Source organism: Poecilia mexicana, unplaced genomic scaffold, assembly GCF_051168715.1.
Source record: "Poecilia mexicana isolate PSO_F unplaced genomic scaffold, ASM5116871v1 scaffold_19, whole genome shotgun sequence".
NCBI lineage: Eukaryota > Metazoa > Chordata > Actinopteri > Cyprinodontiformes > Poeciliidae > Poecilia > Poecilia mexicana.
Genome location: NW_028263388.1, coordinates 9851542 through 9862668, shown reverse-complemented (window position 1 = coordinate 9862668; position 11127 = coordinate 9851542). Strand labels below are relative to the sequence as shown.

Genomic DNA, 11127 nt, shown 5'->3' with positions numbered 1-11127 from the left:
TGTCGCTACAGAGCAGCCTCCTCCTGTTCTTCCACCACCTCTCTCACTTCATCTCCTCCAACGTCCACGTTCTTCTGTGCGACAGTCTGCTGCCCCCTGGTGGTCTGTAGGAAGATACAAGCACACATCCAGCTGAGTTCGAGCATCATCCCAATCTGAAAGCTTCAGCTGAGTCAGAAACAAACCTCTACGCTACCTTATGGCTGCAGTAAATCACAGAGATGAAGATCAGCAGACTCAGCAGCAGGACCACCAGTCTGATGATGAAAACTGTTGGATCTGATGAGAATCTGAGGCAGGAATGTAAATCTGGAAACAACCAGCATCATAGAATTAGAAGATCATGTCGACTATAAGTACTTTGATACTAAAAGCAGCTTTGTTGGATTCTACCTGTGCACACAAGCTCCAGAATAGTACCAGACTGAGATGATGAAGACAATAATGATGGTGATGCACACTGCCTTAGTGGATATCCAGATTTCAAACAGCTGAGCTCAATTTCCCACACTTGTCTAACTGAAGAGTTATTCCTGGTTCCCATGGAAACGACTGAACCACAGTCCAACTCTCTGCAGGCTGCAGCTGCTTCCTGCATGGTCCAACCTGAGGCGCTCACTGGTCTCCATGTTCTGAGCTTCAGCTCCAGTGTTCCTTCACAGCAACTGGCTCCTCCCACCAACCTGATGGGTTCTGAACACAAATCAGTCATCAGTAAATGATAGTTACAGTTTGATTAGAACAGGAATAACTCCGCCCCTTTTCTACCTGAACAGGTGAGTGTGACGGCTTTGTTAGGTGAGCAGGTGTTTCTAACAGAGCCTGATCTTCTACAGTCCAGGAGGGAGGATTCAGTTCCTCCACACTGGAACTCTGCTGTCCATGTTGGAGCTTCCACTTCTCCATAGAGCGCCCCCTGCAGGACTGAAGGAGGTCCACAGCCAATCTCCCTGCAGACCACCTCTGCATCCTGCTGGTCAAAGTCAGCTTCACAGACTGTAGACCAGATCTGGTTGAACTGGGAGGTTTTCACCTCCAGTCCACCTGAACACAGACTGGTACCATTCACCAACCTGACAGAGTCTGAACAGAGGAGAGGTGGGAGAAATTAATCCTTAATATTAGTGTAATGCTCTGATATTCAACATCTTACAAGGTGGGCAAATCCAGTTCTCTCTGGCAGGAGTTCTTCATGTCTTTCTGCTGCATTAAACTCAATATCAAATTTAGGAGAGAGGTCTAAATCCATGAAGGATTGATCTTTCGACAACAAGATTTAGGTCCACAGATATCACTGGAGGAAATAATACTCCTGTTTTCTCTTTGTAACATTTCCCAACCTTGCAGATGATGTTGGAACAGAGTTGTGCAAAAACAAGTGAAACGGTAACATCTTTTACTGGTTCTGGGTCAATAAGTACCTGTTAATAATAATTAATTTGATTTAAAAGTTACTCAGATTTACCTAAACATGTAACATCCAGGATGGAGGAAGATACATCTGCTGATGAGCACTCTGTCAGAGGATATCCAGGCCGAACACAGTCAGAACTGATCCACCACACGGAGCTGACTGACGAATTCTCACGTGTTTGAACAGAAATAGCAGAACCACATTTCATCTGACCACAGACGACAGCTGCTTCCATCAAGAACCAGTCTGGACCTTTAACTGGTCTCCACTCTGTTCGTTTCAGCTCCAGTGTTCCTTCACAGCGACTGGCTCCTCCCACCAACCTGATGGGTTCTGAACACAAATCAGTCATCAGTAAATGATAGTTATAGTTTGATCAGAACAGGAATAACTCCGCCCTTTTCTACCTGAACAGGTGAGTCTGACGGCTTTGTTAGGTGAGCAGGTGTTTCTAACAGAGCCTGATCTTCTACAGTCCAGGAGGGAGGATTCAGTTCCTCCACACTGGAACTCTGCTGTCCATGTTGGAGCTTCCACTTCTCCATAGAGCGCCCCCTGCAGGACTGAAGGAGGTCCACAGCCAATCTCCCTGCAGACCACCTCTGCATCCTGCTGGTCAAAGTCAGCTTCACATACTGTAGACCAGATCTGGTTGAACTGGGAGGTTTTCACCTCCAGTCCACCTGAACACAGACTGGTACCATTCACCAACCTGACAGAGTCTGAACAGAAACACACACATGCAAACACACACACATAGAAATAAAATCTTAGTACAGCATCCAGTGAATGTATTGGGGAAAAAAACACAGCTCCTATTTATTGTTTCACAATTTTGTTGAATGTTACCCTTTTTTTCACTGTTGCACTACTGGACATGCTGAAGTCAGACATTCATTGAGACCTTCATTTTTATCACTTATTTGTATATATTTATATTTATTTTTATTTATTCATTTAAATATGACTGGACTAGACTGTGCTAGTCTGTTGGATTTTGCTCCATATTCTTACGAAAACAGAATCAATATTTGCGGGTAAATCTTTGTCACACATCATTGTCATCTTCGCATATTTGAAGTGCAGTTAATTTCAGAAGCTTTTTTTTCTACCTGAATGTTTTATAGGTCAGGGTTTAGAGCAGTTTGAGGGTCAGAGTCCTGCAGCTTTTACATGTGCCCCTTGTCTTACATGCCTGAATTAAATGGCAAAACTGCCTCATTGTCATTGTCACTAAAGTATTGTCCAACACCTAAAAACAAAGTATCATTTTTGATGCAGAAACAGATAAAACAGCTTGGTGGAGAAGCGAACTAAATGAAAACTTCTGTAGACAACTCTGATTCTGATGTGTGTCTCAAACAAATCATCTGTCTGAAAACAAATAGTCACCAATCACATTGCGCTCCATCTTGGCAACTTTACTTATCCAAGCAACTGTGATTTTGAAGTGTTGTACTCTGATTATTTAAACTGAATGAATCCAGAAAAAGCCAGTCACCAATAACGTATATCTCTATCACGGCATTATCTGGGTTTTTGGCAGCAGGCATCACATCCTCAGATTCTCCATCATTGAAAACATTTCAAAACTTTTGATTTATTAGTTCATAAAAATCACATCTGTGGAGCAATGGAGAAATGTAGGGCAAATCCTGAAACTGAATATTTCTCAAGAATGCTTATTCAGCTGCTTAATAAAGCAACATTTGAATTTCATCAGATATTTTGTACTCAGAGGACAAATAAAAACAACTGTGAATCTCAGTGTTCTTGTTCTGTTAACATTATGCTCACTTATCCAAAAAGTGTGAAACTTTTGGATAAGTGGAGAAAAAGTCAGATTAGTTTACATGTCAACATTTGCTTTTTATTCATAATCAGGGGCAAATTGGCTGTTTTTCTGTCTTAAGTTATTTGTCTGATGATGCATTTGCTTTTAAAATCAACTCAAATTCAGATTAAGATGTTTATTTATTATTTCCTGTCTTTTATGGCTCTTAAATAAACAGGACATTTTATAAATATACTCACAGTAACTGGGAAGTTGTTTCAGCTCAGTAGCAGCATGACAGATGCTGGTAGAGATACTGGAGGCATCGTGGAGGGATTGGAAAGACGAAACAAGGTAAAGATGACTGTTGATATCTTCAGAAGCGATGGTCCTCAGTTCATTAATGGCCCTATAATTGCTAAAAGCATCGCCCACACCTGAAACGAACATGTACTACTACAGCAGTGATCTAAGAAGGAAAACTTGCTCTACAATTAAACTGTGTCATCCACACAGAAAAGGAACGTTACCAATAACAAAGACCTCAACCCCAGTGTCTTTCAGATTCTTTGCTGGGATTCCTACTTCATCCTGAGCTTCTCCATCAGTGATCAGAACAGCAATTTTTTTTGAGTCTGGACGCATTCCCCTCCAGGGTTTAAAGCTGCGATGAAGAATGAAACCTAGAGCTCGTCCTGCATGTTGTGAAGACGAAAGAAATGTTTTAGGAATGGGTTTTACATCCCTGCAAAATAAAACAATTAAAAAAACCCATAAATAATCACATTTTAAATCTGATGATATTTTTATAAATTTCATCTACAGAATGCCCAGTTAAGATTATTTGTAAGAATATGGACTCAGGGAAAAGTCCAGAACTTTTGGATTTAAACTACTTTCATGTTGACAGTTTCTTACTGAAAGTATCAAAAGTGTAGAGACATAAAAATGTGTATCTAGTTCTGGTCCAATAATGTTTGGTGTGTCTTTTGTATTTTTGTAAGAACTTATTTGTTGCTGAATTTTTTTATCTTTGCTTCAGTCTGCCAATGAAAAGAGTGATGCTGTGGGCTCCACCTGCTGCTCAAAAGAGAAATCTACATGGTAACCTGTGGCTCTGCTGATTTCTATATTAAGCAACATCTTCTTCCGTCTAATATTGCTCCAGCTAAACTAACTGAGGGATGTTAAGAAAATATATTTAAAATAAGCTAGTTTTAAATTGTAACATGACTTGATTGAAATAGCCTAATTATAGTTTTAAAATGTATAACTTTTTTAGGCCTATTGACTTTTATTTTACTTGTAGTTAAGGCAGATTGTTTGCCAAGATCTTTGATCTGCCCTCAGTAGCAATCAGTAGGAAGTTCCAGCTTTTCACACTGATCTGTGAAAGCCATGAAGCAGCAGGACTTCAGGACTGTTTTCACTTATTTAGACAACTGGTGTTTGATCTTGTGAACAAATTGCAGGGAGTTTCTAACTTTAGAGAGAGGGTCAGAGACAGGTCCTGGTTGGATGAGCAAAGATACGCCTTATTTGAATAAATTAAAGAAAAGAAGATAAAACTTTCCACACAGAGTAACACATCAGATTTGCGCTTGCAATTTTCCAAATACGTCTTTGCTGTCTGTTTGTCGTTTCCATCTTTTGTCTTTTTCCTTTTCTCAGGTAAATTCATGTGTTTGTGCTCTGAGGTTTCTGATGTTTTGTGATGTGCTTTTCTGGTGATGGTATGCATCTGTCTTGAATAAATGCTGATTATCGTGACGCTGTCATCTCTGTGTGGCTTTTGTTTCCACGCATGGAATCATTGAATCCGGGAACATAAGAGAATATAATAAGCCAGAAGTTAATAATTTTATTCTCTTAACAGGGAGAAGTTGCTCTAGAACCCTTCAAAATGTGAAAAGTTCTAGTTTTGAGTTGTGAACCATTCAGATCCTGAAGTCCCAGAGCTCCTCATGGTGAGACCCTGCTGTAGACACAATAACATACTGACCTGTCATTGTGCCTCCAACTATTTGTCGTATCCGGTCAATGGCCTGCAGCAGGGACCGTTTGTTGCTGTGGCTGTTCAGGTGCCACTCAGCTTTAGGGTCTGTACTGAACTGAGTCAAACCTACAGAAAACACCCATGAATGGATGAAATCAAACAGGAACTTAGAGCAAGAATATGTTTTAGCAATTGATGGGTATTTTTCCTTTCGAACCTTCATTTAAAGAACCACAGACAACACATATGAATTTTATGACCAAGCTTTTGCAAAAGGAGAAGATTCAGCAAACTGCTCCTCCGAGCCGTTCAATGAGCGTTCTGAAGACCTTTGGTTACAGCTTGTCTTTTTTTATCAAGCAAAATAAAGGAGGATAGACAGCAGAGACAATATATCACTGCACACAGGTAGTTTCTAAGGTAGGGAGAATTCCGGTTGATAAGGAGGCACCTGTGGAAAGTAATTTAAGATCTGGGAGACTCACAGTTAACCGTTTCACATGAAGACGAACAGGCAGATGTGACCTCCAGGTCAGTTTATATACGCACAGAAGGAAGAGAACACTTTAAACTGAAAATCACAATAATACTGAATGTTGATTAACTATTGGTTAACATAACATGAATATGAACTAAAGTAATAACAAAATGATAATACCAAAAAATCTCTAACAACAATAATATTAACAAATAATTTCATATTGCGTACATTAAACTAGCTCATCACCTTTGTTTAAATGAAAATTAAGTAATACCTATCTGGACTGTGTTGGGACCGATGGGCAAGTTTTGAACCATCTCAGATAGAAATGATTTCATCCATAGAAAGTCCTCAAGGGTAATACTCAAAGAACCATCCACTAGCATCACAATGTCAGCTTTGGCCATTTCACACTGAGATCCTGAAAGACAAAAACAATTACAAATTTATGTGAAAAATAATGTTAAACACGGCAATGCTTAAGCACTTATCAGTCTTTTTTGATAATTTCCTCTGCTCCTTGTCAGCACTGTTAGGAAAACATGTTTTCTTAACTGTTTTTTTTTTCTTCATTTTTTCCACATCATCAATCAATCCTGACCACTCTCTGTGAGCTTTAGTATCTTAGTAGCAAAAAAAAACAAAAAACAATATTAAATGTGGGCATCAAGAGTATGGAAAATCTATCCCACCGCCAAAGAATAAAGTACAAGCTGTCATTTATGACCTCAAAGACAAATGAATTTTGATATAGTGTGCAGCTCTACAACACTCTCCATATCATCAGAGTGTTTGTTATGCTCATTCCGTGACCAGCATAGAGTCTGAACAACAGCAATAAAACTCAGATTCAGATTCTGAACAGAGAATATGTTAGTAAGTCTAAATAAATCCATCATCTCCCCCTTTAAATGTTGCACTGATGTCCCTCAGAAGAACAACAGAGTTCTGTAATGGGGTGTGAAGAATTAATACGGTTCATGGGCTTCATTAGGAAGGCAGATATTTAGGTTGGCATTTCACAAAGAAGAGGGGAAACAATTCAACTCTGTTGAATAAAGCTAATAAAATTGATACTGGATTACATACATTAACTGATAAAGTGTAAAAAAAGTCTCTTCTTTACAGTAAAATACCAGCAGCTGTGGCGCCCAGAATTTAACCACAGCTGCCAGTATTTTACCTGAAATAATTTTTTACATCATGTAGATCATGTAATATCACTTCAGTGACTTTTTTTGTGTTTGCCAAAATTAATCCCTTTACCTGTATAGTTGTAGATTTCATCACCTTGCAGCCCTGAAAACCAGGAAATAAATGTCAGCAGGTTTTAGAAAGGCTCTATTACTACCATCTGTTGTTCTGCAACATATAATAATAGATAAAAACACTGCTAAAATTGAGTGTCATACTTTGCAAAAGACCTGAACCTCTGTAAGAGAAACTTAAAGAGAAAGCAATGGTGATTTCTACAAGTACTCTTAAAAACAAACATTTTTTTTTAAGTTTCAAAAGGTTTATATATTTTTGCTCCTCAGACAAATGTTTCTTCCACACTTTAATCTCCAGAAATTTGTCACTCAGCAAAACGCCAACAGATGCAGGAAGAGGAGCAAGAATTTGAAGAGTTCAAAGGTCGATTTCAGGGAACAGGAACATGGCTTAGTGGCAGACAAGTACCTCTTACCTTGGCCAAGCCATGCTGAGGGTTTGAATCTTACCTGAGCTCAGCAGCAGCACCAGCAGCTGATCCATGTTCAGGAGAGAAAAGTGTTTGTAGGTCTGTTAGTCTTATCTTCCTTTTTGATTTTGTGTTTCCTGTTGCTTTTCATGATGTGAAGCTCATATATGTTAGCTTCAGATCATAAATGTGATATATATATGTTGGTGCACACAGAGTGATGTCAAAGCTAGATTTATGAAACTGAACTGTCACCACAACCTCAAAGCCTCAAATGTTCCAGGCTATTTTGCATAACGGAGCAACAAGATGTGACAAACTTCAACAAAGCAGAGGAGTGAAAACATATCTGAAGAGAAATTACTTCACTTTTTCAGAGAAATGCAAAAATAAGATACATGTTTGGAGTTCCTCATAATAATATTGAAGCATGTTTCTCTCTCTGAGCAGCAGAATATCTTGAAACAAATTTAAGGAATCTGGAGGAATTTCAGGTTGCAGTAAAAACTAGACAGCTTCATTCCCTCTCCTGTGTTAAAGTGAGTGAAGTCCTACTGGGATGAGTGGCATGTTGGTAGGGCCAGAGCGAAGAGGATGTTTCTCATCTAGACAACATTAAGGAGACCCAACAAAACATGTATTAAACTTGATTATGAATCAGTTTTTCTGTACTGAGTGTTTAATATTAGGCTTCAGAAAAAAATAAAATGTTTCCCTCTCCTCTTGTTGGTGTCGATGGTGTTGCCAAACCTACTTGTTGTGTTTTAAATGAAGCTCTTAAATTATTGCACAACAGATGTGTATGTTCAACCAGTTGGTTGAAGGTGATCTTTGGAAATGTCAAAACACAAACACTGTGATATATTTTCTGTGTCTAAAGCAGAAGTTAGTGCTTTGCAAAATATGTGTTGTTAATTTTGAATTTACCATTTTGTTTACAGGGTGAACTGTTTCCTCAGATTACAGTAATTTAAGTCATCTGCCTGATTTCTTGGTAGTAGAACTGAAAGAGGAATCAGGGGCTCAATGAATCAAATCACCTGAAACGTTTTCACCTGGAGAACTCATGATTTTCTGACTGATGAACATTTAGAGTTGGGCTCAGATCTGTCTTCATGCAGATGGATTCTCTGCAGAATTTTAGAATGAAAACCCAGCCAAAAACAGTAATTGTATTAATTTTTTTTCCCAGTGCAATTTGAATTGATTTTGAAACTTAAGGTAGAGGTTTTTATAGAAGGTACTGCTAGTTCTAGTTTAATTCAATTCATCCTTCTTTGGGTTTCTATGCCAAAACACATGATGCGGTTTGTCTTTGCTGGCATAGAAAGAGGCTCTGTCTTGTTTTAGATTTTATAAATTAAGTTTTGTTTCCAATTACATTAAAAATGCAATTCAACAACAAAATGAACTTTATTAGAGACGAAATGAGAGATTAAATATTTCTCCCAAGTGGCTAAAATAAAATGTTTCAGTTTAGCTTCAATGTTGTTTTACCTGATTTGACATCATTCAAAGACTCTGTTTTTAATCACTTTATATATGACCTGATCCAACCTGCAGAGCTAAGTTGGGGCCGTAACGTTTGTTGAAAAGAAAAAAAAATTGGAACTGAATTTTTTCTCTCTTTTTATGGAAACACTAACTTAAAAGTATGTGAAACAAAAAAAAATAGTTCAACACTTTTTAGATCAAGTTTTTTTTTTCAGTTTCAAAAATTGTTTCTTTAAGTTTCAAATTTCTTTTAAGCCCCACTCTCATCATTCAGACTTTGCAGTGTCTTTATCACCTTACACAAAAAGCAAAATCATAGCTACCCTGCTGATCATAAAACCTCTGGATAAAACTCTGCCTAAATAAATGTAAACAGTCTGAAACAGTATTATAAAGATTACATCCAAAGTCATTAACAAGAAAACAAAAGACAATAATCTGGAAAAACACAACCAATAAAGAAAAAATACAACACAATATGATATCAGCAGGACTGTTCCAAAATTCAAATACATAAAACTTTTTTTTTTTTAAATCAAACTAAGCTGGATTAAATACAACTATTTGTCATGATCTGTGTTTCTGTGTACTTATTGTAAGGGTTTTCTGTGTTCAGTTCCTTCATGTGAGTCTGTCTCTGTGTCTTCCCCGTTGATTGTTCCCAGGTGTGTTTCGTTCCCTTGATTACCCTCCCTGTGTATTTAAGTCCTCCTGTTGTCTCTGTCTCTTGTCGGGTCCTTGTCTATGATAGTTCGTCTGCCGGCACAATAGAACTGTGAAGTCCTGTGTCGGCATTAGTTCGTTGTGTCAGTCTGTTAATTCAGTTGCTACCGGTGCTGAGCCTCTGTTTCCGCTCTGCCGTGCTGCCTGTGTTCTGGACTGTTTTGAGCTACTCTCTTCGTTAAATTAATTATTTCATCTCAAGCTGGGTCCCTGCGTCTCTCCTCACCACCTCTCAACCACAACTCATGACACTATTCAGTTCAAGCATTGTTTCTTAGTAATGTTGTCTGGAATGAGTTTTAACTAATTGTCATTGAGACACTTCAACAACTCAGTGCCTTGATGTCATCAGGTCATTTCTGTTGTCTAAGATCAGCAAAATATAAATTGATCTTTTAGCAAAACAGCTCCAATCAAGTAAGCAGATATAAAATATTTTAGACAATAATAATAATAAAAAACTCTGCAAAGAAAAATAATAGTTTTAAAACATGATTTTCTTTATAAATGAACAAATCCTAATTGAATTGATTGTTTAATTTTTCATTTTGACCCTAACATTGTTCTGTCCTACCTGAGCCCCAGAGAAGCAGCAGGACCAAAACCACCAGCCGGTGATCCATGTCCTGGTATGTCCGTCTCTGTCTTTTTGCCTGTTCGAGTTGTCCTCTCTTAGTATATCATTAAGTTCTGGGTTGTTTCTTCCTGTTTTGTCTCTTTATCTCTATACTGATAAGTAATTTCTTGCAGCCAGAGCTTACTGGTAAAACCACAGATATAGACAAAAAAAAAAAAGATGTTCTTCTGTTTCTGGCCATTTTTGCAGCCTTATTATTTACACTGATCTGACACGGGGTTCCTCAGGGCTCTGTTCTGGGGACACATCTATTCAAGTTGTACTTATGGTAACTGATGAAAAGCATTTGTTGCAACATTTTACACCACATTTATACAGATGATATTCAGTTGTAATGTCTCTTCATTGACTGACATATTAGGAATGTTTTTGATGACGGTATTACATAATTAAGCAATTTTTTAAAAATAAATATCTAGAAAGAGCTTCAATAAATCTACCTTTTTACTTTTTAGAGATTCTTCAAACATGCTCTCAGCAGTATCACAAGCTCATGTTGATTGCTTTATATTTTGGTTCCGTCTCAGGGGAAAACTTAGACCCCTTTATTTATGTGTAAAGTTTTATGTGGCCTTACTCCAAAGCTGAATGTTCTCCCTGAATGGGCTTTACATTTTTAACAGCAGTTTGAAGCAACTAAGAGAAGAACAGATGTGTTTGGTTTAAACAAATACAAATGGAAATGGAAATTGACATTGATTTCAGTTATAGCTTGGTACAGTCCTCACATGTTTGTAGTGCATATGCTGAAGGAAATATGATATATGACATGAGTTTTCTCTTCAGATTTTATTCACGCAATGAAGCTGTCGACTATCCAGTCAGAGACGTTGGTGTGAAATCAGTGATGAGGAGATAAAGAAGAGGCCCAAATTTACCTCCATACAAAACTATCATTCTGACTTTGTCATGTCTTTATCTATATAA

General features: G+C 37.9%; 1 protein-coding gene across 1 annotated transcript; it reads right to left on the bottom strand.

Moving 5' to 3' along the window:
- Nucleotides 1–736: 736 nt before the first annotated feature.
- LOC148153653 (CD5 antigen-like) lies at nucleotides 737–7420 on the bottom strand. Its single transcript, XM_088001048.1, has 9 exons — nucleotides 7387–7420; nucleotides 6932–6964; nucleotides 5940–6107; nucleotides 5191–5310; nucleotides 3719–3883; nucleotides 3445–3625; nucleotides 1822–2183; nucleotides 1466–1747; nucleotides 737–1083 (listed from the first exon to the last, which is right to left on the bottom strand). The coding sequence occupies exons 1-9, from the start codon at nucleotides 7418–7420 to the stop codon at nucleotides 737–739; spliced, it is 1692 nt and encodes a 563-aa protein (XP_087857174.1).
- Between the last annotated feature and the right edge of the window lie 3707 nt (nucleotides 7421–11127).

Excerpts from the sequence above, each read along its gene's own strand:
- LOC148153653 (XM_088001048.1), bottom strand. The coding sequence starts at position 7,420 with ATGGATCAGCTGCTGGTGCTGCTGCTGAGCTCAG. Across the intron at positions 3,626-3,718 it reads GGTTGAGGTCTTTGTTATTG|GTGTGGGCGATGCTTTTAGC; the intron begins GTAACGTTCCTT and ends TGTTCGTTTCAG. Across the intron at positions 1,748-1,821 it reads CGTCAGACTCACCTGTTCAG|AACCCATCAGGTTGGTGGGA; the intron begins GTAGAAAAGGGC and ends ATTTGTGTTCAG.